Source organism: Numenius arquata, chromosome 10 (genome assembly GCF_964106895.1).
Source record: "Numenius arquata chromosome 10, bNumArq3.hap1.1, whole genome shotgun sequence".
In the NCBI taxonomy this organism is placed as follows: domain Eukaryota; kingdom Metazoa; phylum Chordata; class Aves; order Charadriiformes; family Scolopacidae; genus Numenius; species Numenius arquata.
Genome location: NC_133585.1, coordinates 52,202,012 through 52,228,641, shown reverse-complemented (window position 1 = coordinate 52,228,641; position 26,630 = coordinate 52,202,012). Strand labels below are relative to the sequence as shown.

At 41.4% G+C, this 26,630-nt stretch overlaps 1 protein-coding gene across 6 annotated transcripts in view; it reads left to right on the top strand.

Annotated features, from left to right (window-relative positions):
- TENM3 (teneurin transmembrane protein 3) overlaps positions 1–26,630 on the top strand; it is a 322,908-nt gene that overhangs the window by 238,248 nt on the left and 58,030 nt on the right. For 4 of the 6 annotated variants that reach the window (XM_074154473.1, XM_074154472.1, XM_074154471.1 and 1 more), the window contains 4 exons: positions 124–318; positions 2,302–2,502; positions 5,947–6,132; positions 22,662–22,808. In XM_074154473.1, coding sequence (XP_074010574.1) covers positions 124–318; positions 2,302–2,502; positions 5,947–6,132; positions 22,662–22,808 — 729 coding nt within the window. Of the gene's footprint in view, positions 1–123; positions 319–2,301; positions 2,503–5,946; positions 6,133–20,067; positions 20,095–22,661; positions 22,809–26,630 lie in introns of all 6 variants that reach the window. The other 2 variants (XM_074154469.1, XM_074154468.1) reach the window with 1 other exon arrangement.

Here is a 26,630-nt window from a genome sequence, read left to right as displayed (position 1 = left end):
CAATGCTTTTCTCCAGTCAGTCTAAGCGAGCGTGAAGACAAATACAGCGGGAAAGCCACCAGCGCGTGTCTTGCTCTTTAGATGTCTTAGGTTTTAATTTTTCTGCCCTGTTTTATTTCGCAGCAGCCTGCCCGGTGCTGTGCAGTGGCAACGGGCAGTACTCCAAGGGACGCTGCCTGTGCTACAGTGGCTGGAAGGGCACCGAGTGCGACGTGCCCACAACTCAGTGCATCGATCCCCAGTGCGGGGGCCGGGGCATTTGCATCATGGGCTCCTGCGCCTGCAACTCTGGATACAAAGGAGAAAACTGTGAAGAAGGTAAATGAGTAAATATTTACCCCGCCACCTGCTGCCAGCAGTCAGGTTTCCAGCTGCCACATCCAGCTCTATCGATTTTGCTGGATCTGGATCATACACACTAACTGTGTTTCTTCAAAAATCATTTTAGAACACTAAAAATCAAGTTTTGGAATCACTAGCATCACTGAATTCTACAGAATTATTATACTTTATTTATTCATAAGTAATCAGTGGGAAAATTGTGAATAATGTGTGATATCTTTTGACTTGCTAGTATATTTTTATTTATTTTTTTCTGGCTGGGGTCAGCTAAGAAGAAAGCACACAAAAACCAGATGTGGGAATACAGGAAGACTCAGTGAATTTTCACTGTTTAGAATAAATCATTAATGTATTGCGTTTGTTAGTGATCTTTTCCACCGACCACATTGTGGAAAGTGCTGATTCAAATGCATCAGAGTGAAAAATGATGCGTCATTTTTGTATTCCAGAGATGTGCATAATAATATTCGTTCTGGTGTGCTGCAAAATGCAGTTCATTTTCCATTCTTTTTTTTTTTTTTTTTTTGGAGAGTAAAAAGCGCCATTTTCTTCCTCAATCAAATTGATTTTATTGATCTGCACATACAAAGTAATGCAATTAAGTCTCTGGAATTAAATTTTCAGACCATTGACCCTACAAGTGTAACATTTTATTGAGTCAAATTGCTAAATTAAATCTCGTCATCTAGAGCACATTAAAGTGAATTAAGACAGATAGACAGTATGCAACTCATTTATTCCTGAAACAAGTGGAGAGTCCTGTACTGCTGTCAAAACTCTGCGGCGGTGGATTGGGTCAGTTGATACCGAGCGCTGCAGGGAATCCAACGCTTGTCACGCTGTGATTAGGCAGAACAGAGATCAGTTGCCCAAGACCTGAAGCCAATCTTCTTGTAATTCAGAAAAATTAGCAAAACTTCAAAAGGTTCTCCGTTAACTCAGTGGTAGCCTGTGAATGTCTTGATGCCAGTTATATGCACACACAGATTTCACAATCATAGAATGGTTTGGGTTGGAAGGGACCTTAAAGATCACCCAGTCCCACCTCCTGCCCTGGGCAGGGACACCTCCCACCAGACCAGGTTGCTCAAAACCCCATCCAGCCTGGCCTTGAACCCCTCCAGGAATGGGGCAGCCACAGCTTCTCTGGGCAACCTGGGCCAGGCTCTCACCACCCTCACAGCAAAGAATTTCTTCCTGAGATCTCATCTCAATCTCCCCTCTTTCAGTTTAAAACCGTTCCCCCTCGTGCTATGGCTCCCCTCCCTGATCAGAAGTCCCTTCCCATCTCTCCTGGAGCCCCTTTAGGGACTGGAAGGGGCCCTAAGGTCTCCCTGGAGCCTTCTCTTCTCCAGGCTGAACCCCCCCAACTCTCTCAGCCTGTCCTCACAGCAGAGGGGCTCCAGCCCTCGGAGCATCTTTGTGGCCTCCTCTGGCCCTGCTCCAACAGGTCCATGTCCTTCTGATGTTGGTGGCCCCAGAGCTGGAAGCAGCACTGCAGGGGGGTCTCCCCAGAGCAGACCAGAATCCCGCCCTCCCTCGCCCTGCTAGCCACACTGCTGGGGATGTAGCCCAGGATGTGGGTGGCTCTCTGGGCTGTGAGCGCACATTGCCGGCTCATGTCCAGCTTCTCACCCATCAACACCCACCTCTCAAGCCTGTCAAGGTCCCTCTGGATGGCTTCCCTTCCCTCCAGCGTGTCGACAGTGCCACTCAGCTGGGTGTCATCGGCAAACTTGTTGAGGGTGCAGTCCTTCCCATTGTCCATGTCACCAACAAAGATGTTAAATGGCACTGGTCCCAGTACTGGCCCCTGAGGAACACCACTCGTCACTGCTCACCACAATACCAGAGAGCAGTGTGAAAGCGAGGTGTTTTTACAAAGAAAATTGCGTTTTGGGCTTGATTAATATTGTTAGGAATGAGAAGTTTAAGCTGACCTTTCTCGTCTCCCCGCAGCGGATTGCTTGGACCCAGCCTGCTCTGGCCACGGCGTGTGCATCCATGGCGAGTGCCACTGCAACCCGGGCTGGGGGGGCACCAACTGTGAAATCCTGAAGACCATGTGCCCCGACCAGTGCTCTGGCCACGGCACCTACCTCCAAGAGAGCGGTACCTGCACGTGCGACCCCAACTGGACAGGCCCAGATTGCTCCAACGGTGAGGGTTAACGGCACTCACATTTTGTTACATGATGATGTCTTGAATAATAGCATTTTAATAACATTATTAGAACCTGAGCTGATGGAATTCTTTGAGTCGACTTCCGCACAAACTATGAATTGATTCAAAGATTCAAAATGATTGATGAATTTGAAGTATTTGAAAATCAGTGTATTTTTTGGTATCTCTTAGCTGCCTTCACTTGGTAACTTCAGGTACTTCACCTGCAAGTACAGAGTGTTCTTTGTACGACGTATGGATCTAGTTACATCTTATCGAATCCATCTATTTAGAAACTTAAAACTAGATTAGTGAAAGTAGGGACAGTCACATTTTAAAAAAAACTCTAATTGGAGGTATTTTGCTTTAAAAAGAGCCAGCATTCCAGTTTGAAGGCAAAGGGAATGCAAGCATGAATCCTAAACAGCTTTGGAAGAAGGGCACAGGCTGCCAGCGTGGAAGGAGTCGGTAGGAGTGAAGAAGCAGAGGGATTTCTTGGAGTCTGAAACCGATCTTATTAAAACCATAGTCTGAGGTTAGAAACAACAGGAGAAAATGACTGGAGGTACTGACACAGAGAGCAGAATCTAAATATTTATAAAGTACGACAGCAGCCTTTTGACAAATAGGAGTTTTTAGAATGTTGTTTGGTAGCCACATATCAAAAGAGAAATCACATCTAACTGTGAGACGTATATTTGTCTAAAACAGTTCATCTAACAACTCAGATGATTTTGTTAATGAAAACTGAACACATGGGCTAGCTGGGTTTATGCCAGCTTATGAATAAATATAACTTTTTCATGAGGAACCATCTTTTTAAAACAAATGTACTTCCTGACCAGGATCTGTGATACTCCATAACGGCTTCTGCATACGAGAGTGATAGGACAGAGTTCCAAACATTCGTGAGAACGTGATGGAGAGAAGAAAATGGTGGCTTCTGTTAAATTTTGTTTAGAAGAAAAAAACCTTCTCTGAGCATTTTGAGCACTAAAAATGGCTCTTTGTGAGAGACCCCTTTTAGTACTTAGGCAAAACATGGATCCTCTATTTCTTGACACGGTGTCCTCTATGCAGTTTTTGATGATTCAGTTATGCTCCAGCTTTTACTTTTGTTTCAGGGAATGGCTGGTCATTAAAATAATGTGAAATATTTCTCATCTTCTCAAATATTTCAGAAGTGTCAAACTCACAAAAGAGCTTTGTAAAAGTCCGCGTGGATTATTTGCTGAGGTCGTGCGAAATGACCTTCAGACTGCTACACTAAAAAAGTAAATCTTGCCCATAAACATTTTGTTAAGCTGCTAGAAGAAAAAAAAAAAGAGTGAATTATTTCCATCAGAGGGGTTTATAGGTTTGAAATCAGCCGAGCTTTCCTCTATCTTCATCAGCAGTTTGTCCGTTAATTAGCCCTTCAATTCCACTTCAATTAAATTAGCTCTAATTAATAAGTTCATTACAAAGATTGACGCACCTTGCTCAAAGCTAGTGTGCTAAAAGCTGATAAACACCTTCACCCTAATGAAAAATTGATTAGATTGAAGAGAAATAAACCTTTCTTTCTTGGAGCTGCGTTGATGTTTTGTGACTCTCAAGTTAATCAAACCATCTTGCATCTCTTAATCAAAACTTTAATTCAAAGTAGGTATAAAGTGTTGTGTGAGAAGAAAAAAAAGAGGAGGGGAAATTACATCTGTCTTTCTCCATCAAGGTTTTGGGCTGGTGTTTATGGGAAATGTCACAGCTCCTTGATCCGGTGTTTAATGTTCCCCAGCACATCGAGACAGACTCTATGGGGGAAGAAAAACACCATTGAGTGGGAAACTGGAAACCTTTCTTGCACTGAAATGCTTCTTTCTTTTACTGTTGAAAATAGTTCTAGGTTTTTAGTATTAAACTTTGTTGTCTTTTACAAGAAAACAAAAAAATAAATAGATTACTTCTGTGAACCAGTACGTGGTTGCAGCCAGCTGTACGGCAAGGAGCTGAAGGAGTCCCTCAGGCTGGATTGTGTCTCCTCTTCTTTTGCCGTTGTCTGCTTAGCAGCAGTAAAGTTTGCTGGAGTCCGACTAAGTGAATCAAAACTGTAAATACAAAACCTGGCAGCCTAAATTATCATCTTGTATTAGCTGAGACTTAACATGCGTTGTTTGGCCGCTGACTACCTTTGGCTGTTAAAACGTGGTTTTCAATTATTCTATCAGTTACAAGTTCCTGTTACTGTATGTAAATGACAAGCTAAATTGCTGTATGTTGATTTATTTTTTTTAACAATCTATTATTTAAACCAGACTGTTCATAGCTGTCACTGATACAAATTTACTGAAAGTAAAAGAGAATCATCTTTTATATTTAACAGATGTGTCAGTATGTCAGCATAGTACTAATTTGTCTCACTGAGGCTGATTCTTTATAATGAAAAAATGTGTCAGAAATGGCACATTTTTACTTTGAAAGCAAACAGGGAGCAGGGTAGGGAGGGGAAACCTTGTTAAAATGAACTTTCATTAATGCTAGATTTTCACTCACAACGTGCAGTGACCTAGGTATACGGTGTGTTTAGTCACTAGGAGTACGCTGGGGGTTCTAGTTGGCTTAGGTGCTGTATAAGGTATAAAAGGTTACTCTTAAGACATATGTGATCACAAAAAGTGACAGAATGATATAGGGTTGGAAGGGACCTCTGGAGACCATCTAGTCCAAACCCCTGCCAGAGCAGGTCCACCCAGAGCAGGTTGCACAGAAACGTGTCCAGGTGGGTTTTGAATGTCTCCAGAGGAAACTCCGCGCCTTCCCTGGGTGTGGTGTCCAGGGCTCTGCCACCCTCACAGTACAGAAGTTCCTCCTCATGTTGAGATGGAACTTCCTGTGTTCCAGTTTGTGCCCGTTACCTCTTGTCCTGTCACTGGGTACCACTGAAAAAAGACTGGCCCCATCCTCTTGACGCCCACCCTTTAAGTATATATAGGTGCTGATCAGATCCTCCCTTAGTCTTCTGCAGACAAAAAAGACCCAAGTCCCTCAGCCTTTCCTCATCAGAGAGATGTTCTAGTCCCCTCATCATCTTCGTAGCCATTTGCTGTACCCTCTCCAGCAGTTCCCTGTCCTTCTTGAACTGGGGAGCTCAGATCTGGACACAGGGTGTATTCTGAAATATGTCTGAAAATTACTCAGCGCTAACAGAGAGCTGTGGAGACTTAAGCTAAGTCTGCTGGATAATTCAGTGAGCATTAGCACAGAGACAAAACACCATATTCTTTTGGGTCCCACCTGAAAATACCTGTCACTGTGAACTCCTTTGATTGAACTTTCAAACATTTTGCCTTTCTTATTCTTCACATGTCGAATTAAGATGTAGCGCAGCTAATTAACACATAACTTTCTCTTTCCCATGTGCAATCTCTTCCTCCTTTTCTCCCCCCCCCCCCCCAAATGCAGAAATCTGTGCGGCGGACTGCGGCCCCCACGGGGTGTGCATGGGGGGCACGTGTCGCTGCGAGGAAGGCTGGACGGGGGCCACCTGCAACCAGAGGGCCTGCCACCCCCGCTGCGCCGAGCACGGCACCTGCAAAGATGGGAAATGCGAATGCAGCCAGGGATGGAACGGCGAGCACTGTACCATTGGTAGGCCTGCCTTATGCTTTTACCCTGCAGAATTCACGCGGTCGGGACGAGAAGCGTGGGGCTTTGAAGCTTGTTTTTTCAAACAGAATATTTCCACGTGTCAGTCTGTGTAAAAAAACTATTTTAAGAAAGGAAATGGTTATATAATGGCCTGTCAGTTCTTCATACCTAGTTTGCCATGAGAAGCAGGTGGAAGGGTTTCCTTTTCAATCTTTTCCCTTTAACTGCCTTTCACTGAGGGGGGGGGTGGTGGTGTTACTTTTATTTTAAACTGTAAATATATTTGTGCTTTTCTATTTTTATGTGATAGCTTTATGTCTTTCGGAAATGAAGCTTCCTTTTGTTTTTCTTTTACGGAGATGCTCTAAAAGGTAACTTGCCTACACAAAAATGTCTCTTCCACCTTGTAACAAATGCGATCTAGCTGCCCAAAATTATCTCCTAGTCAACATAACGCTCTATTTTAGAATTAGATTAAATTTCTTACATGCAAATAATGTAACAGCAGTTTAACACAGCTGATTGAGAAGAAGCCATCCTTGTTACAGCTTGCTGTAATAAGCTTATTACAGCTGCTATGTTGCTGTTAGTTCTAGTGCCTGGAAACCTTTGGAAATTACTGTGCCTTTATCAACGGAGCTTTTCTTACTCAGTTATTTACAGTCCGTGTGTCCCACGTACAGCGGGACGTCCCTCTCCACGGCACGTGGCCTGGCGGTGAGCTGGCAGGGGAAATTACACATTTAAATAAGGGGACCAAAAATGTGGAGGAAGAATTACCAAAAAGTTTATTATTTTTATGTTAATTTTGTATAACTGTAGTGCCGAGAAATTCCTTTCCACACTAATCCCTCTCCGTGCGAGACACTGCAGGTCTGTAGCAAGGGAGGAGAGTCCTATCCAAACAATTTCTGTCTTGGCATAACCACACAGAGAAACTGTTGCGTGACAACAGGTAGGGAGCACAGACAAAGGAACTGACAACGGTCCGATTGGAGGAGACAACTGGCTTGTACTGGAATGTGTGGTGAGGGTGGCACAGAGCTCAGCAAAGGCTGTCACGGGAGTCACAGGGTGGCTCCACAGGTATTTACGGGGCACATCTCCCAGGTGTGAGAAGCGTCAGGGCTGAGTGCTTAGAGCTGGGTCGAACAGACCACGAAAGAGGTAATCATGGGTCAGACAAAGGCAAGAGTTCACACTGAGTGATGGAGAAACCACCGATAATCTGTCCAAAGACCCAAAAATTTCCAATAAGGAAAAAAACCCATAGTTTTATGTTTGAAGAGGTGGAGGAGAGTGAGCTAAAAGAAGTGATTTAGCCAAAGCAGCAGGACAGGACAGTAAGTCTAACAGCGGCAGAGCTGATGGGTGTGAATATAGCATGATTTCCTTTTGCCATAAGCTAAAAACGCTGGAGGATTCTACCTTTTGTGGACGTTTTGTAACCCAGAATGTGTTAGCATGGCTAAACCATCGCCGGGGCATGAGCGTGTAGAAAGAAATAACATCCCAAGCTCACTTCCCAGGTAGTTTACAGCCCTGGCCGTGCTTGGCCATCGTGGGAAACAGCGGTGTGAGCTGGGAGAGCAGGGAAAATGAGAGCCTGTTTCGGCTCTGCTGACCGATACCCACATCACGGCAGCAGGAAGACCAGGCAAGATTTTATTTTGTAGAAGGGAGTCAGGTGTGAAGCAGTAACATTGATTTGTGAACTGTTTTTCACAGAAATCACAATTGATTATTTTTTTTGTTGTTTACTAATGAGATTGCTCAGGCATACGAGAGGTGGGGAACCGAGGTGCATCTGCAGAATCCCGGGGAGAGTCGGTGGGGTTAACGTTTTTGAGGAGCTTCCAGAAAACCTGCTGACAAAGAAAGTAGAGAGGTGGGCAGGGAACTGCTTTCTGCACAATAAAATGAAGTAAATCTTTAGAAGTAGGATAAAGCCTTTCCCTTGACCGCTTTAACTTGCCAACGAGCAATTACTCAGCAGATCGCTCTGCCGTTGGTCTCGCTGACCTTGGCAGTGTTTCAAGGGTTGGAGTTATACGCGGATGAACTGCTCTTGAACAATTTTTCCAACATATTAAGCACAAACAAGTTTTTCCTCAGCACTGGGCGAGCAGGTCTCTCTTCCCACCTGTTTATTCTTTAAATGGGTGTTTACTTTGTGGCTGCTGCTGTAAAGATAGTTTGATTTGTTTATATTGCCCTTACAGCCTCCAAGACAAGTAATGAGGTTCAGGCTCTGGCCTGCTGTTATATTTATTTTTCTTAGAGCTGTTTTCTTCAAGAACCCAGTGTTACGGAGAACCCAAGCCATTTTAGTGCTCGTTTCCAAGAGTATTTCCACCCAGTGGAGTAAGGAGCGCTGCCCCCTCAGCTTGGCAAACGAAGAGTCAAATTGCCTTTCTCTCACCTGCCCTGGAGTAGGAAGTAGCTCTTTCTGAGCCATAAATTTCAAAACACGAGGGGCATCAGAACGTTTCTTCACGCAAACCAGTTCTTCGTTGTCACCCTCCATTTGTAACCCAGGGGTTTTTATGCCGCTTAGAACTCTCAGCTTGGTAGCAGGATATTTATGTAATTTGCCTTCTGCGTATGAAAGACTCCCACTCCCCTTTTATATGTCAAAAAATAAACAATTCATCCTTCTTATTTCTAAAAGTCATTAACCATTTAGCTGCAGTTGTGTGAACTATTTTAGGAAGGCAGATATATTTGTTTTGACGCAGCTTTTAGCTGGGAGTCACGTGAAGAGCGGTGGCCTAAATTTGCAACTTCTTTGGGACAGGAATATTCCAAAGCATTTGTAAATTTTAAGGGCAATGCACTTTATTCGCTTTTTGGGAAAGGAGTAGCCCGGCAGGTCTCTGGCTGGATGCACAGAATGAGGTACATATGTTTGCATTAATCACAGAGGCGCTGACTGGAACGTGTACGGGATCATCTAAATCCATAACTCCTGTGATCAAAGAGATGACGGTGTTCTCGTGAAGCATGGATGCCGTTTAAAATGATAAAAATGTTTTGCACTCCCAACTAACGATTTTTATGTATTTCTAAACGCTGACTCTCTGTTGAGTCTCATTTTCAGTTAGCCCACGGTTTGTGTTGTTGGTTGACACGTGTTAAAGGGTAGAGGGAAGGAGATTAATTAAAACACAGTAATCCGTCGTTTTATTCCTCTCTAATATCTTTTAAACCCTCGATTCCTTCTTGAGTTGGGCTAATTTTATGTATGCTTCAAGATATGCAAAGGGGAATTTGGCCAAAGGAAATTCTAATTGCTCTAAACTTCCAGAGACTGTTTCTTTGGTTTTATTTCAATACTTCAGGACACTGGGAAGCAAAACCATAGGTGATTGCAAAGGTTTGGTTTTTTTGGTCAGAAAAAACGTGGACCTCTGCTTGCCTGGGTTAAGCATCAGCCTTTCCCTAAGGCTGAGGATTGCAAGACTGGAATTGGGAAATAATATATATTATTTTTTTTAATATACTTTCGATTTGTGAGAGAGAGCAGAATACACTAAGTAAAGCAGGTTGTTTTTCTTTTTTTTGAAGCAATGTGTATGGTGAGGTGGGCAAGATTGTTTTGACTAAGGGGGTAAACCCAATGTGTGTTGCTGATACCCACGGTTCCGTTGAGCATCTCTGGCACAGCGTAGTTCCAGCTTCAGTACCCCACCCGACCTGGGCCACGCTTCTGAGTCGTTGCCTTTGCTCTGAACACACACCTCCAAAGATTTATATCAAAGATGTTCTGCAGATAACTGCACGCTCAGTGCTGTGATGAAATGAATCTAATGAGAATTAACAAAACTTAAGATTTATTGCTATTGTTTAGCATCTTACAGGTTTGAACTAAACACTGACAACGTATATTTCAAATACTAAGCAATTTAAGGTATCTCAGTTGCTTACTGTCTTTTCCCTCCTGAGAATTGTCATGTTTTACCATTTCCTCTGTCCACGTGAGAACAGGTTAACTCAACAATTTACTGCAAATTTATGGAAAATCACCATCCAATTGTTTATTTGGTCCGGGAGAGACATTCAGGGGTCTGAGGGGAACATCCATGTATTATTTTGTGAAGCTCAGCCTGCATCTCAATGTGGTACAAGACCGCACATGCACAGCTGGTACCCAGGTGATAGCTTTTGCTCTGTAATTAAGTTTTCATAACACAGTTGTGCTAAAATTTGTTTTGGTTTCCTTTCTGTCCTGGCTTGCAATGGGTTCAGTGACCCTCTCCTGTCTGAGTAGTTGTTTTGTGAGATTGGAACCGATATTATTTCAGAAAGTCTATTATTTTTTGTGATATAACTGGTATGTACCATGAGTAAATTAAGTAAGTGTCTTAGGAAGCCCATAAATATGGATACTTTTCCAGCTGCTTTTCCATTAAACTCCGTTAGCTGAATGGAATTAGTAAATAATTATGTTGGTGGGGAATCTGTTATATCCACGTGCTGTGTAACATCTCGGTTTTACAATGCAGCTTAATTTTTTCTATAGACCAAATTAGTTTTTAGGGTAATCTAAATTGCAAATTGGCCAATTTGCATTAAAACTATGCCTTCTTGTTCAGATTTGTCAACACCTCTTTTTTAAAAAGTCTTTAACATTAAGCATGGGTGGGTAAGACCATCTGTTTACGGAGCTTGCCTGCAGCTCCATTACTTAACACAGGAGACAGGTTACAGCTGTTTAATTGTTATCGTGTCGAACGATTATCTTTCCTTCCAAAATTAATATTTATATATGTATGCACGGAAAGCATGTCATTAAACATAAGGGATCTAAATGTGGATTGATGTCATTAAGCATTCATATTAATCCCTCAGGAGGGCTGAAGTCAGCATCCTGGTACTTCCATGCTACTTTTGAGTGAGGCTGCTTTACCTGGGACACAACGGAAATTCAAATCCAGCGGTCGCCCACTGTAGAAGTAATATGTTGTGCTATGTTTATATTCTAGTGATAAATGGTTTATCTTCTAAGAATTTCCCCTAAAGTTTAGTTGAGAAAAAAATAACAAGGGACGGCAAAGTATTTATTTTAACCTTTTTCTTTATATGGAAAGACACCAATGTGATGTTCAAAACAATCAAACCTAAAGAAATTTTCTTCAGGAAGAAATTTCTACTTTCAGCTATTTTAGCTAGAAAAAACAGGCTTAGATATTCAGAATTACGAAAAAAAATAACATCTAGAGCGCACTCCCATACAAGTGTTTTCATTGGTACAGACTCTGTCCCGGCGACTGATTAAAATGGTTTTCTGATTAGGGACAAATGTGAAGGTATTTGTGTGCTGGTTTCCTGCGTGGCCACAAGCAGAGGTAGCGCTGGTGCCGAGGAATGCCGAGCAGCCATCTCCTCCATACCTGACATGGTCTGCACCTGCTCTCCCCAACACGTGTTTCGCTTAGGGCTCCTCGTATTCCAGATTTCAAATTTGACTCGAGGGAAACGACACTTTATCTCATTATAGGATCAGAGAGCAAGTCAAGACAAATGTGTTCCTCCTGCTAATTAAACGAAGTGCTCATAGAGAACTTGATACGGCTATATATCATTACACTATATATTTTTGAAGCATGGGCTTGCCAAGGTAAGTCATGGACCAATTTGACGGCTTGATTGATCTTCTCCACATTTGCAGGTTAGAGGAAGAGCAGCGTGGATGACCGGTATTACGATGACCACCATCAATTTTAGTACCAATGTTAGGTTTACTTTTCTCTGAAGTTTAAACTACCGAGATTATTCACATTTCAAAGTGTCAGGTATTTAATGTACCTTAATGCATTCATGCTAAGAATTCTTCATAAATTTTAAGACTTTTTGAGATTTTAGGATTTTGATCAGAAGAAATTTTTTGTTCTTCAAATTAGAATAGTTACTGCAATATGAATATATTCTGTATTTATCAAAATACTCGAATTTATGTTTTTCCTTAGTTTTGAGTTCATGGAGTTGTACCTCAGTACAAATTTAATCTTAAAAGTAAGATTACATCTGAATGAAGGTAGGACCTTTGACATTCGAACAGTTTGTTCTTAGATAGAATAAACCAAAGATTCAGAACTAATTCTATCAAATATCAATTAGTTCACCACAATATTGTGAGTGAAATCCTACTTTCCAAACAGCTGACTTGACTACATAGAAGTTGAGATTTCACCGCAATATTTATAGCTGTACCCTCAATGCAAAAACTCCATGAAAAAGAAACAATGAGTTTCTTGGCACCCGGAGGACTGATAACCACAGTTTAACAAGATTTCAGGAAATTTAGAATAAATATTGTTGAACAAATATTTTTTTGATCTTTCCTGTGCCTGAAGGGCGTGTTATTAATTTGCCAGGCCAATCCTTGAATATGCAAAATAATTTGTATGTTTGGTAACTATGAAAATATTCGATTACCAGGTGAATTTAAGATAGTGCATGTGTATCTGAAGCTGTGAAAAAAGTGAATTACTGGTCAGGCCTTAACACATTTCAAGAGCAAGTATCTCAAATACAAATTATCTGTTAGCCTACTTTAAATTGCTAATTGCTGATTTGCATCTAAATGAGGACCACATGTGAAGTTCAAGTTAGGCACGTTTTCAGGAAACAGCAGAACCCTCTGAGATGTGAAGAATTTTAAAATGTGTTGCAAAGCTTACTTGAGCTGAAGTGCCCGGAAAGTCGATGCTTTTGTACGCTGTGTAGTTGTGTGCTGGTGAGACACATTCTGAAAGTAATTCCAGCCGACAAGAAAGATGGAAACAATAATGCTTCCCGTCCCCTTCCATCCCCTAATATGTTTTCAAGCCAAATTTATCCTTCGTGCAGTTCTTAATGTGAGCGTCAGGTTTTATCGGCATCTGCCTGAGGCAGGTCTCTGTGAGTTTTTCCGAGCTCTCAAACAGGTATTCGAACTTTTTCAGCCTGTATATGTGAGACTTTTTTAAATCCTTAATGGCATATACCCTTTCTTCTAAATCCTTCTCCAGCTAAATAGATGTTAAGTAGGAAACAACACTGCTCATGAACTTACCAGCAGTCCCAAGCTTCCTGTGTCTATTATAGCCTTAAAAGCAGCCAAACCTTTTATTCTAAGATACTTGTGGCTTTCCAGTAGTAATGACGAGAAATCTTACTTTATAGTAAAATTGGGATGGACTACAGAACAAAAATTCTAAAGGGTAGTAGGATTATGTGCCCTTGTACGTGAAAACCCACAAATGCTTGATGCAAGGAACGGCTGCGGTTTGGGCAAGGGATAAATTGTAGTGAACTCAGGTCTCTATAGAAACGTACGCAGCAGATACCTACATAGACGTCGGAGAAGAGTGCAGAAATTATGAATGTGGTACGATTTCAGGATGAGGATTATGTTTTGGCCTATGTAGGGAGGAAAACAAAGAAAATTGCCTGAAACTATTATTCCATCCGTGTGTTCTCCTTTACGAGAAGGGCAAGATGGGAATTCAGGAGTAGAAAAGTGTCAAAAAGGGAAGAGTGTTTGTAATCCTGCTCTATTGGCAGCGATGCTCTGAACATATGGTGTGTCTAAGACAAAGTTCTTATAAACTCAGAGAGAGGATGACGACCATGAGGTGCTTACGGTGGAAGAACATGTGCTTTCAGTACTGCTCAGTGATGAATAGAGAGAATTACATTTGCAAATGATACCAAAGCCCGCTGCCTCCAAGCGCTTTGGAAGACGGGACAAGAATTTGAAATGACTTTAACAAATAGCACAGGCTACAGGCAGAAAAATAAGGTGCAATTCAACAAATGCCGGGTTCTGTGCTTAAGTAAGAATAATCAGCTGCACAAATCCAAGTTAGGAAGCAGCTCTCCGGGCAGAAGAGCATCAGAAGAGGCTGTAGTGGATGATGAATTTGACATGAGTGAACCGCTCTGAAGACAAGTTAGAACAGGGGCTTTAAAATGTTATGAATTCTAGACTCCTGTACGTTTTCTGGTAGAGGTATGGAGCTCCTCAGAGATTGCATATGGATGCGTGGCTTTTTTTAGTCACTCTTTGGGGGTAAAAGCGGTTTCTCAGAGGAATCAATACGCTGCTCCCTAAGTCTGCCATGGGTAGGATGAGAAACACCACGTTTAAATATCACAAGAGATATTTAGTTTTTTGCATTCAAAAGATGCTTTAATTGCCAGGATAGTTGAACTTTGGCTGGTTAGAAATGAGAGGAACTTAAGGGTGATGTGGTAGCCAGGCCAGGAGAAGTAAACCACCACAGACCGAGTCTTGAATAGGTTAGAGAGGGGTCAGGCCAGAGCCTCCAGCTCCAAGTTTTGTGCCAGTTCCCCCAAAACAAGCACAAAAACCTGTTTACGCAAACTGCATCCCCCCTAAAGCTTGCCATGAAACTCTCAGCGTTTCTCTTCTCTCGGCAAGTGTCTGTGAGCCCACCGAGCGTGTGCCCTGTCCCCTGCGACTGCTTGGGCTGCGCAGGGAGTAAGAAACAACGTTCGTAACACTTTGTTAGCACAAATGGCAGACTCGTGGGTGGTTTGTCAAAGCCTCCCTGTTGCTCACCGTGAACAAAAATGTAATGTCACAGAATGGAATCTCTTTTTTTTTCCCCTTTTTTTTTCAGTTTGCTTTGCGTGCATAGGACTTGAGAGCTTTCAAAAGCCCCAAAACCATGTTCAAAGAACATTAGTAAAGTTGCAAAATCAAGAACAGAAAGTAAGGAAGCCACAAGAGAACACCTTTGTGTGTCATTATCATTATATCATATAACAAATGATATAACGTATGTTAATTATGACATATACATATCATTGTAATAAAAAAATATAATGATACTACTAAGAAAACTGCTTTCCCCTCTGCACCTGACGGACCTGATTTAAGAACGTTGCAAGGCTGTGAGGGGCTGTCGCTTGCAGAAACTCCATGTCATTTGTGCCAGAGAGTGGTGCACGGGGTGATGTGGTCAAGAATGGGTTTTGAAGAACAGGATTCTTCAAACTGGATTCCATCCTTGCTTCTACCAGCTATCTTCTGTTAGTCATTCACAAAGGCAAACTTTAAAAGAGCATCCTCTGACCGCTCTTCATTTTCTTGGGACCTGACTTGCTTGTGTGTGACTTGCTAAAATGCTGATCTGTGTATGAGATCCTATATAAGCCTAAGTATTTTGAAAAATCACATTGTAAGTGTTTTCAGCCAAATAGCTGAGTATTTTTCACTTTAACCTTTCTATGCTTTAGTTGCCCACTGGTAAAATGAGATGAGAATGCATTCTCTGCGCGCACCGGTAGTGTGAAGACACTATACTAAATAATTTTGATTTGGGGAGACAGAGGATAGAAAAGTCTGTAAGAAAAATGTCACTTCTTAGTTTAGGTTAGCACAGTGTGCTTGTTACTAAGGCATCAGCCGTTTGTTGTTCATGAGGGAATGAGGACTGAATAAGGACTGTCAGTTCTGTACGTCGGTGAAGGAATAATGTGATAAAAATTGCACAGGCAGCCTCAAACCCAGCATTGCCTAAGTTTTGGGTGTTTGACTTCGCCACTCGTGATATTCTTGTAATGTGGGGTTTGTTCCTCATATGGATTGTAAACGAAGTTTTATAAAAGTATTAAAAATCAATGAAAACATTAAGTGAAAATACTAAAACTTTCGAACTATGAACAAACAGACAAATGTATAGAAAGCTTAAGGGAAACAGCCTGCTGTCAACATACCATACTTTGCTTGCAGTCAGTTTTTCTACCAAGAAATTAAGATGGCATTTTGACCTGTTATCTTCTTATATGACACTTAGTCGAAGGTTAATGCAGAAGTTTCAACGTGACTGATGTGAGGTACCTTGTTCGCAGCTTCCTGTAGAGGATTCGTGTCTGGGGGCTTGGATTGTGGGTCAGAGCAGGGATAAGTGCACGGTCGCTCGCTTTGGTCCCGTTCTTTTGTATACGCCTTTGTGATAGGACAAGAGGAAATGGCCTCAAGTTGCGCTGGGGAGGTTCAGATTGGATATCAGGAAAAATGTTTACACTGAAAGGGTTATTAAGCCTTGGAATGGGCTGCCCAGGGAAGTGGTTGAGGCACCATCCCTGGAGGTATTTAAAAGGTGAGTTGACATAGTGCTTAGAGACATGGTTTAGTGATGGTTTTTATCAGTTAGGTTGATGGTTGGACTAGATGATCTTAAAGGTCCCTTCCAACCTAGACAATTCTATGATTCTGTGATTTTTTGCTTCACATCTGGTGGTGCTGTGAGGTCAAATTCTGCTCTTACAGCAAAGAAACTCATGACTCTTATGGGGCTGTTGAGTTGACATTGTGATGGGACTATATTTACACTGCAAAAACCATGTGGCATGTTGTAGTCTAGTGTCTAGGTCACAAAGAGTATGATGAGTGAAGATGTCTGGTGGAGGATAAGAATGTAAATTAATATGAATATAAATTTGCTATACAGTATTTAGAAGCGTGTCACCATTATAATCCTTTATGACAGAATAATCAGAGTAAAGCAGTGTTATAAGTACCAATTAAGGAACATCAAATCAATGGGTATGTGACTCATGCTGATTTAAACAGGAGCTGATTGGGATAAATGGATTTAATATGTCCGTTTATTCTGTGGCTATTCTGTCATACCTGGAGGAAGCAGCGTATGAATAATCTAAGGAAGACACTGACTTAACGTCTCTGATAGGACACTAATGGGAGACATTAAAGTAAAAAAAAAAAAAAGTCTGGGTTCTGACTGGTTATGAATTAAGCCAAGTTAAATCTGAATTTGCCTGACCGTTACCAGTTCTTTGTAAAATACATTTATCTGCCAGATATTTATATAAATATCCACATACATTGATAACACCATTTATATTTTACGTTGTATGAAGTTGGAATGCCACTTACATCTTTGTGGATTTTTACTATCCTAGAAAACGTACACATTTTATGTCTTCATTTTTGTTTTCTTCATTCCGTTTGGAGCTATACATAAGTCCCTGTACTCCTGGAAATAATAGTAAGGTTTTAAGTTTCACAGTATTAGACCCTGCAAGAAAACCCTTGTAGGTATATTGTCTGGTCTATAATTAGGCTTTTTAAGGACTTAACGTAACCCAGATGTGTAAATATCTTGCCAAGGAGCACCTGCTGAGATGCTCCATCCTGCTGAAGTGCTCCAAATCCCACCTGGAATTCTCTATGCAGGAGGAAAAAGGCTTGTATTCTGTACTGCCACCCAGAGCTGGGTTCATTCCTGTTTCAGTTGCAGTGAAGGTAAGGAAGACAGCAGGGCTAGTTAAACCTCACTGCAAAGTTACACTACTTTTGGTCACTCATTTTCTGCTTTTTGTTTCTTCTAGGATGCTGCATGTTAACCAAAATAGTTTCTCATGTTGTTCTTAATGTCAGCTAACCATGAGTAAAAGGATGCTGGAAGGCAGAACTTGTTTTCCGGGCTTCATAGGTTTATGGTCTGGAACTGACTTCTTATAAGGCTACCGGACACAAAAATATAGCATTTTCTCAATCCTTTTTTTTTTAAAAAAAAAAACAACTGTGGATTGGATTTCTGAAAGGAAATAGCATGCGGGGGCCTGGGATTGCAGGGACTATTTTTAGTTGTCGAGGAGGTTTTTTGTGCGCTCTCTTTTGTTACCTATTCCTACATTTGTACAGGCATTTAATGTTTCATTGGTGGACAGATGCATTCCCCAGACAGGCCTAATTGCATCCATTTTATGGAGTAAAGCTTGATTTTTTTTTCTTCCACACATACTACGCCGTGTTCTGAGAGCAGCTGTGCAGGAGCATGGGGAATTGTGTTGGATGAGTAAGAGAAGAATTTGATCCACCCTGAAACGCAGCTGTATCACTTTTCTTTTTGTTTGTGGTTAACGTGAAAAGCTACTTAGTTTGTTGCTGCTGTTCTAAATGTTCTGTAATTGATGTTTTCATCTTCTTACTTTGTCTCCCTTTAACCTTACCATTTTAGAAAAAAAAATAAAAAACCCAACTGTGCAGTGGACACCTGACACTTGCTTTGAGAGAGAGGGACAAGAAAGTTTCCACCTTTTTTGTGGTAACAGTGACTGTGGTTTCTCCCAGTTCAAGAGAGACAGGGAACTACTGGAGAGAGTCCAACGTAGGACAACTAAGATGATTAAGGGATTGGAGCATCTCCCTTATGAGGAAAGGCTCAAAGAGCTGGGGCTCTTTAGCCTGGAGAAGAGAAGGCTGAGGGGAGACCTAATCTATGTTTAAAAGTACCTAAAGGGTGGGTTGAAGGATGGTGGAGGTGGACTCTTTTCAGTGGTTGCCAGTGATAGGACTGAAGGGTAACGGGCACAAGCTGGAACATAGGAGGTTCCACTCAAATATGAGGAAGAACTTCTTTCCGGTGAGGGTGGCAGAGCCCTGGAACAGGCTGCCCAGGGAGGTCGTGGAGTCCCCTTCTCTGGAGATTTTCAAGACCCACCTGGATGCAGTCCCAAGTGATGTGCTCTGGGCAATCCTGCTTTAGCAGGGGAGTTGGACTAGATGATCTCTAGAGGTCCCTTCCAACTCTGACGATTCCGTGATTCTGTGAGACTACGTCTCTCATCACCTCCCTCCCTGGGCTCGGTAAGAGCTTTTTCCCGTTCATCCAAACTGGAGGAGAGGCCGTAGTTGGAAATCCCTTTCTTATCCATCCGATACACAAAGTTGAGGGCTAAGTGGCAGAGTACTTGCCAGATGGGGGCCACCATCCAGCAGTGATTTAGAAAAGGTCAAATTTTGAAAGCAAGAGAGCCCAGGAGGGGTCTGTTGAGAGACCTTGTCCATACAAAACCAGGGATTGAATCCAACATTGTGTCCCCACTGCAATAGTCTGTAACATCACATCACCTTGTGTGCGGGTGGCTGGGCTTGGACCTGTCCCACGTGGTTTTGCTGTATGATATTAACCCCTTTTAGACTCATAGAATGGTTTGGGTGGGAAGGGACCTTAAAGATCATCCAGTTCCAACCCCCTGCCCTGGGCAGGGACACCTCCCACCAGACCAGGTTAGCACAACCCCGGCTGATGTCCGTGGTGTACCTGTAACCCGTCTCTGCTGGGTTTCATGTATTAGAAGCAGGGCCTGCTGCTTTAAATCCATCTTGTGCTCTGTCTGTCATTCATCCATCTGCCTCCTCAAAGTTTTTGTGAAATTTTAAGTGTCATAACTTATGGGGGGGGAAAAAGTCTTGCTATTTTTGGATATACCATGTTATTTATTTAAATACTTCTAAAGCCTAAGTTTAATTTTCACCCGTTTCTCCAAATGAAACAGATCACCACGCAACTAACCCCACTGCGCCCTCTCCCACCCCATATCTATGATCTAACTTATTTTATGTAATCGGGGTGTGTGTGTGTGTTCAGAAGAATAACCATGGCTGAATTGAAGCAGAAGAAAACTATTCCTCCTAAAAATCCTGTTAATCCAATCGGAATTAAGAGAGTGTGCTTGGTTATGCTGTCAGTCATACTTGACCTGCAAATCAAAGATCTTCCAGTGTTTCAAAAGATCATAAACTAAGTAATTACTCTTATGTTGTGTTAGAAATGGAATTTTTTTAACTAGCTTTGGTGATATTTTTGTTATACGTAAAAATCAAAAGGACGTGAGGAAAAGTCAGCAGAAAAACATAGTCTCAGGAAGGCAGCATCTCTTCCTTCTGCGGGCCTCCTTGGGAAAATAGTTTCATTGAATCATGACGGTGTTTGCTGAAAAGAGAATTTCTTGAATATTTAAAAGCTTTGAAATATGTTTTCATTTTGTAATGTAAGACCTCTCGTGTCAGGTGCACCTGCTTGATTTGCATGTGAATTCTGAACAATCCTTGTTTTATGTGACACTTCTGAAATGTCTGTCTGTTTTGTTTTTTTCTTTTTAATTCTCAAGCTCACTATTTGGATAAGATAGTGAAAGGTACTGTATATTTGCTCTTTGATGACATGCCTATACATACATGTACTTTTTTTATATGAATATATAGTTACAAACATGCTAGTTTGGGCAAAAGAATCTTCTCTTACATACATTCCATGGATAATAGTTTTGATTCATACGATTTTCAACTCATCTCAAATTAAAAATGAAATCTTGCTTATGTAAAATATTAACATTTTATTAGTAATTGTACATTTATATACAAACTGTTTACATGTATTAGATTCTGTTTGAACCAAAAACTGAAGATAGGATTCATTTGCTGTTTGGTGCTTTTTCTTTGTTAGTTTTGTCATTGAACCTCTACCTACAAAACTGCAAATATTTAGGAAACAAAGCAAAGCGATGCTCTTGTCACAGAACAAGTGTCATTAGTTGTAGAGAACAGATTAATTATAGGTATGTTTATATATAGACAGATCAATAGAATATCCTAAGCTTTTAAGCTTTTGTTTATCTGAATGTAGAAAATCTATGGGAAATTATGACTTGTATTTTGTATGAGGCTGGAAAAAGCTTGTAAACTCTCTGCAACATTTTCAAGTAAAAGGTTCAAGGATGCAAAAGCCTAACATGAAACAGCAAAGATTCGTGTATCTTCAGTTATGGTGCAAAGTTGATTTAGAAAAATGTTTAAAATATTCCTACCCCTCTTTCCCTGAGTATCTTTCTCTATTCCTTATTTGTGTTTTTTTCATTAGAATATGGCAATATTCATGGCAATATCCAGGCTTTCACACAATAAGTCTTGAGTGTACCCAGTTAACTCCTAAAACGCTCTGTCAGTATTGCAATCAAATATGTAAGTCTTCCATAAATTAAACAGAAGAAAGATGAAGGAAAAAATAGCTCTCAGTACGTCAACAAATACTATCAGCAGCCAGAGTCTGAAAGAATAAGAGTAGCAAGACTAATCTCGGCACAATATCCATGAATGGGGCATCACCATACTTCCTCACAAGAGGTTTTCCTGATTCTCTGCTTTCTAAGAGTAATCTATAACTTTTTTTTCTGGGAATGTTTGTAATTTGGAACTACGTGGTTGAAAGGAGTCAGTAAATTCCAAAGTCTTTAGAAGCGAAAAAAATAGACTCTTACTTCTGAAAGACTGTTCTAAGCTCAACTAAGCTTAACTAAAACAGGTCAGTAGATTAGTTCACAAAACCAGTTGTTCTACAAAATGAAGAAGTGTTTAGCCAGTCACTCAGGTTTTTTTGCTTAAAAGTTTACAGAAAATCGTTGCGTCCAAAAATATCTGATTTGTAGCCACCTTCTCATAAGATACTTAGTGCCATATCTGTACTTGCTTCTGTCGGTGTCTTATTGTAGCCATAGATAAGGAACACCAAAATCTACATATTTATAGTGTTGTCATCCTCATACAGATCATGTTGGCTGCATGCCAGATTCCATCACTAGGAAGTCACAGATACTGGTTTTTGGGTTTTTTTGGTTGTTTTTTTTTTTTTTTTTTTTTTTTAAATGCAATGTTAGACTGAAAACAATTATCTATTTTTGGATATATTAAATTATTTTAATTGTTTCCCAAATTTTCCCTCCTTGGCCATAAAAGCAGACAAGATAGGATATAAAGGTAACAGCACAAAAGCCTTAGGGAGATTGTCACAAAAAATCACTCTCTGCTATCTGTCTTGAAGCACGTCACTACCGTGTTTTTGTTCAGTCTATCAATGTTTTATTGTGGTCCTTATGGTATTTCATTTTGTCCGTCCTAAGTAATCAAATACGCACAGCTATTACATTTAGTTGGAAATCCTGTTGGTCCTGTCCCATCCGTATGCAGCCTGAATCCTAATGTTTGTTAGAATAGATGCTAAGCTGCTTCACTATTTCCTGGGCTTTGCTTATTCTGTGAAAAGGAATGTATTTTTGGCATAAAGTATAGTCATTAAACCTGGCCTATACTTTGTGCAATTATTTAACGCACTGTAATTTCACATGAATATACGGCAACTCTGAGACCAGATGAAGTTAACGTTCTCTTTTATTACGTGCCTAAAATCCTACCCGTTTTCCTACGTAAGAATTTGGAGGGATTTGTTCATAGTAACAGGGAGCTTAAGCATTTGTGCCAGTAAGTAATGAATTCTGCATAGAGCAAATAACGATCTGTTCTATGAGCGCAGAAAAATGTGTCATTTTGCACAGCTGTGTTTGCACTATGCACTCATCTCTTGCTACTTTGCCAAAAAGTAAAAATTCATTTAAAAAAAATTAAAAAAAAGAAAACAAACTTAATTTTGTCTGGCCTGCAGGTATTTAGAGGATTGGTGCTTTTATTTCCTGCCTGTACAGGTAAGTGGTGTCTCAAGTGTCAGGCCAATCAAAGATGCCACTTTGTTAAGAATTAACGTTCCCCAGGTAATGTTGCTGTTCCACTCCATGTGCAATTACAGTATTTGTGCTGTTCTTAAGGCCTGTTCCCAGTAAGTGTCCCTTGTTTGTATTATTTTTTTTATTCTTTTTTTTATATAATTGCAATGTTGAAATCACTTGTGCTTTTTCTTCTTTGTCTGTTTGGACAGAGGGCTGCCCTGGCTTGTGCAACAGCAACGGGAGGTGCACGCTGGACCAGAACGGCTGGCACTGCGTCTGCCAGCCGGGATGGAGGGGAGCGGGCTGCGATGTAGCCATGGAGACTCTCTGCACCGACAGCAAGGACAACGAAGGAGGTAAGAGATCCCCACGGGATCTTTCACCACGGGAGAGAACGTACTGAGGAATGGAGACTTCACAGTCAGGCGGTGAAATATTGCCGGGAGAATCACACCATCAGAGAGTGGCAGGGCTTGGGAGGGACCTCTGGAGATCATCTAGTCCAACCCCCTGCCAAAGCAGGGTCACCCAGAGCAGTCTGGACAGGAATTGAGTATCTCCAGAGAAGGAGACTCCACACCCTCTCTGGGCAGCCTCTTCCAGTGCTCCATCACCCTCCAAGTAAAGAAGTTTTTCTCATGTTGAGATGGAGCCATGCCCGCCTTTTACTAGCTCTTACGCCTGTAAGAATACGCTGCGGTGTTCAGTGCTTCCGTATGGCAGATCAGCAAAGCCTCACAAGATGCTTATGACAGTTGAGATATGTACTTAGAAAATGATGGGTGTCACCTTGGTTTCCTTGCAATATTCTTTTGTGCTGGAATAAAACACAGTCTCAAATCAGTCAGCTGTAGCGGAGGGGAAAAAACAAGAAAGGAGCTCAAATTTTCAGTGACCTCACAAGGAAATTATCCCAAGAGAAATGGCCAAATGGAGAGTTTACACTGCAATCTGGGATGCTATTGCTGGAAAAAATTGGTTGCCCAGTCTACAGAGAGAGGTGCCCCTCCATAGCCTGTGAATGCCCCGGTAACTGACAGGATGCTCCCAGAAGTCTCTTGGGGTTTTTTTGGCCTGCTTTTCTGCAGTCTTATAATTCAGGTGACAGGTAGCAATCTGCAGCGAGATGACTTAAGGAATCAATCTGCCATCGTTGTTGTGGGGTAGGGAAGGTAGAGGGGTTGTGTCTTTGGCCTGACTCCAGAATCGCCCAAAAAAACCCCACAGAAAACCAAGATGTAGTGTGAAGGCAGTCAGATCAGCATAATGCTGTTACTGTCCGTCCTTCTTCCCCTTCTCCCATCAGCTCTTTTGGTTTAACGCCTTCAGATTCAGAGCAGAGATAAGAAACTCCGTTAGGGCCTCTGGATGGTGATAAAGTCATCTGAGACTTTGTTTTTCAGCTGTAGAGTGCGAATGCCTCTGCCGTTGCTGGTCGGCTGTTTGCTCTCATGTCCCGACCGCAGCTGGGATTTTAGACCATCACAAACTATAAATAACAGCAACATTTACTTCCCCAGGAAAATGAATAACACGGTTAAAGCAGTGCTGCTGTTTATTGCTTTAGACGTCATTTGATTTGTCATCCTTCTCCGTTACATATTGTGTATTTTGAGTCCGTTTTGCACGTTTAGGGGCCTAAAGAATCTAAGACAAATACACAATCGGAGCTGGTGTGAAGCTGGATTTCTGCTTGTGGGAAGGGAGCAAAGGAACGATCAGCCATAGCATTTCCGTGCAGAGATTTGGAAATCTGTGCTGTTTGGGGAATTAAGTTCAGGTGGGCCGGGGGATTATGAAAATAAGGAAGAAAGAGAAACCTGCAAGCATGAAAGGAGGCAAAGCAAGGAGGAACAGAAACTAGGTTAGAGCATAAACAACTCGGAGGAAAAAAATAGATCGTGTAGGGAAAAAAAGTTGAAAGCCCAGTGATAGACTAAAGCAGAGTCAGTAAACGTTAGAGATAATAGAAGGACGTGACGTATCAGAGGGAGAGTCGAGAGCAGATAAGGGAGCAGTGGGAGGAAGAGGAGCAAGGTGAACAGGAATGCACGTGAACCGAACAAGGGAAAAGAAGATGCTCCTTCAGACTGAAAACAGTAATAGCTGTTTGTGAGGAGAGGGGGAAAAAGAACAAGGAATTGGAGCAGAAGGATCTAAGAGGATGACTTAAAGTTCAAGAAGAAAGAACAATATTGCAGAAAAAAAAAAAAAGTCTAATACTGGTATTTTGTTGCTTTTTTCCCCCCTCATTTTTTTTCATTATTTCCTCTACAGACATTATGTATGAGGAAGGGATATGGTCAAACTTTTGCCGTGATTGACCTGTGTAATGCTATTTGTCACTGGCACCTCTCTTCCAGTGGACCTTATTTTAATTTGTGTGCTTCCGTACAGAGCGTATTCACTTCAGTCGTTCCCTAGTGGCTGAGCAAAAGGGTTAAAATATAACAATTAAATAAAATTTAAAACTGGAAGCATACCAAAGAGAACTGGAAAAAGAAAGTCGTCTTTGCCAGAACCCCACCTGGAAAGAGAAGCGGTGTTTCTTCCCTTTCCAAGAGTACGTGCAATCAGCCCGTGGATCTCTGGAGCAAGCCATGGGGATTCCAGCCAGAGACAGGGAATGGCTCAAGGATGCCTCTGCTGGATTTATTTGTTGGGGGAGATCAGGTTATCCCAGCACTTGGGCTGAATTCATACCTGTGACTGCAGGTCCTGTGATTTACATCGCAGTAGGCTCAATGGTTGTATAATTAAAGCTATCGTGGTTGTTGGTTAATTGGTATGCTGTGATTAATGTTTATGTTTCATCCTATACTGGAGAAAATATATTTCATATATTAATATGAGTATAATTCATTAATAACAATGTCTGCTGTTCCTTTGATTCTTAGCTCTTTCTGGGACTGATTGTTCAAATTCTGTGAACATCAGCATTCCAGGGACCTCAATGGGAATATTCCCCATAGGAAGTGCTAATGACATCAAGGCATCCTTGATCATTTTCCCTTCTAGATACTACTGACATATGATGGGATGATTGTTACTTATCTTACTTTTAATATAGATTTTTGAGACTCTTGCAGATCATTTCCTTTCTCTTTAGGGATCACTCTTTATTTTTCCATGTGTTTGGTTTGGATAATAAAATACAGAATTTTCTTTGCTTTTTAGCAGCCCTCAAGGAAAGTGTGTGCAACAAGCAGACCTTGGGCTGCATTAAACTCCTGGTCACTTTTTGGGGAGAGGGGAACTCAGAGTTGTCCATGGGTGGAGTAAGCCCAACTTCTTTACTTGGGAAAAAATGCGTCACTGCAGAGTGGGCCATGGTTTGTTATCAGTGTAGGAAGAATAAGCTGTTTGCTCTTCAGTTTAGGTAGGTCTTTATTGAACAGATTCCTTTGTTAAGTTTGCTTTCTATTAGCTCCTATTCAGTTATTAAAAGTAGTTACGGGTTTCCACCAGCAGGATTTAAGGGATTATTAATATTCTTTTATTACTAAAATGAAAATAAATACTGTAATAAAGCGAAGCGTACTTAGCACTACTATATTTTTGTAATTACTTGTGTGGGCTTGGATAGCCTGTTCCTGATAAGCCTTGTCACAGGGTAGTACAAATTCAGCCTAATAACACAACCTCTGATAGTGGCTAATAGCAAATGCTTAGCAAAAGAATATAATAGGACAAATGTGAACTTCTGTTGTCTTTGGTGTACTAGCAGCCTGCTAATTAAAGTAGGAAATTACTGCCACAGTATGTTTTGAATGTCAGAAGGATTACTAAGTACAAAGATAACCTAAGCTCAGGACGTTTCAGGAAGTTTTTACTTGAATTAGGGCTGGTACAGTGGCATGATCACGTTCTCTGGTTTGTGCTCCAACACTTCCCGTTATTCTTCTAGCTTTTTGTTTGCATCTATGGGTGCTGGGGAGTGCTGGGTTGATACATCCATAGCCCTTATCCACAGTGACTCGAAGATTTCCTTCTGGAGTGACAGCTCATTTAGAACCCAACACTTTATATTTTAGGCTCTTTCACTCCCAACAGGAATGTTGAATTTGAGTACGCTATAGATATGCTTATAGGGAACCTGCAATAATAGCATTGAACAAGGTCCTTGTGCGCTGCTCAGGAATTAATCAAGGGCTTTTTCTGCTTTTGTGGCTTTTCCA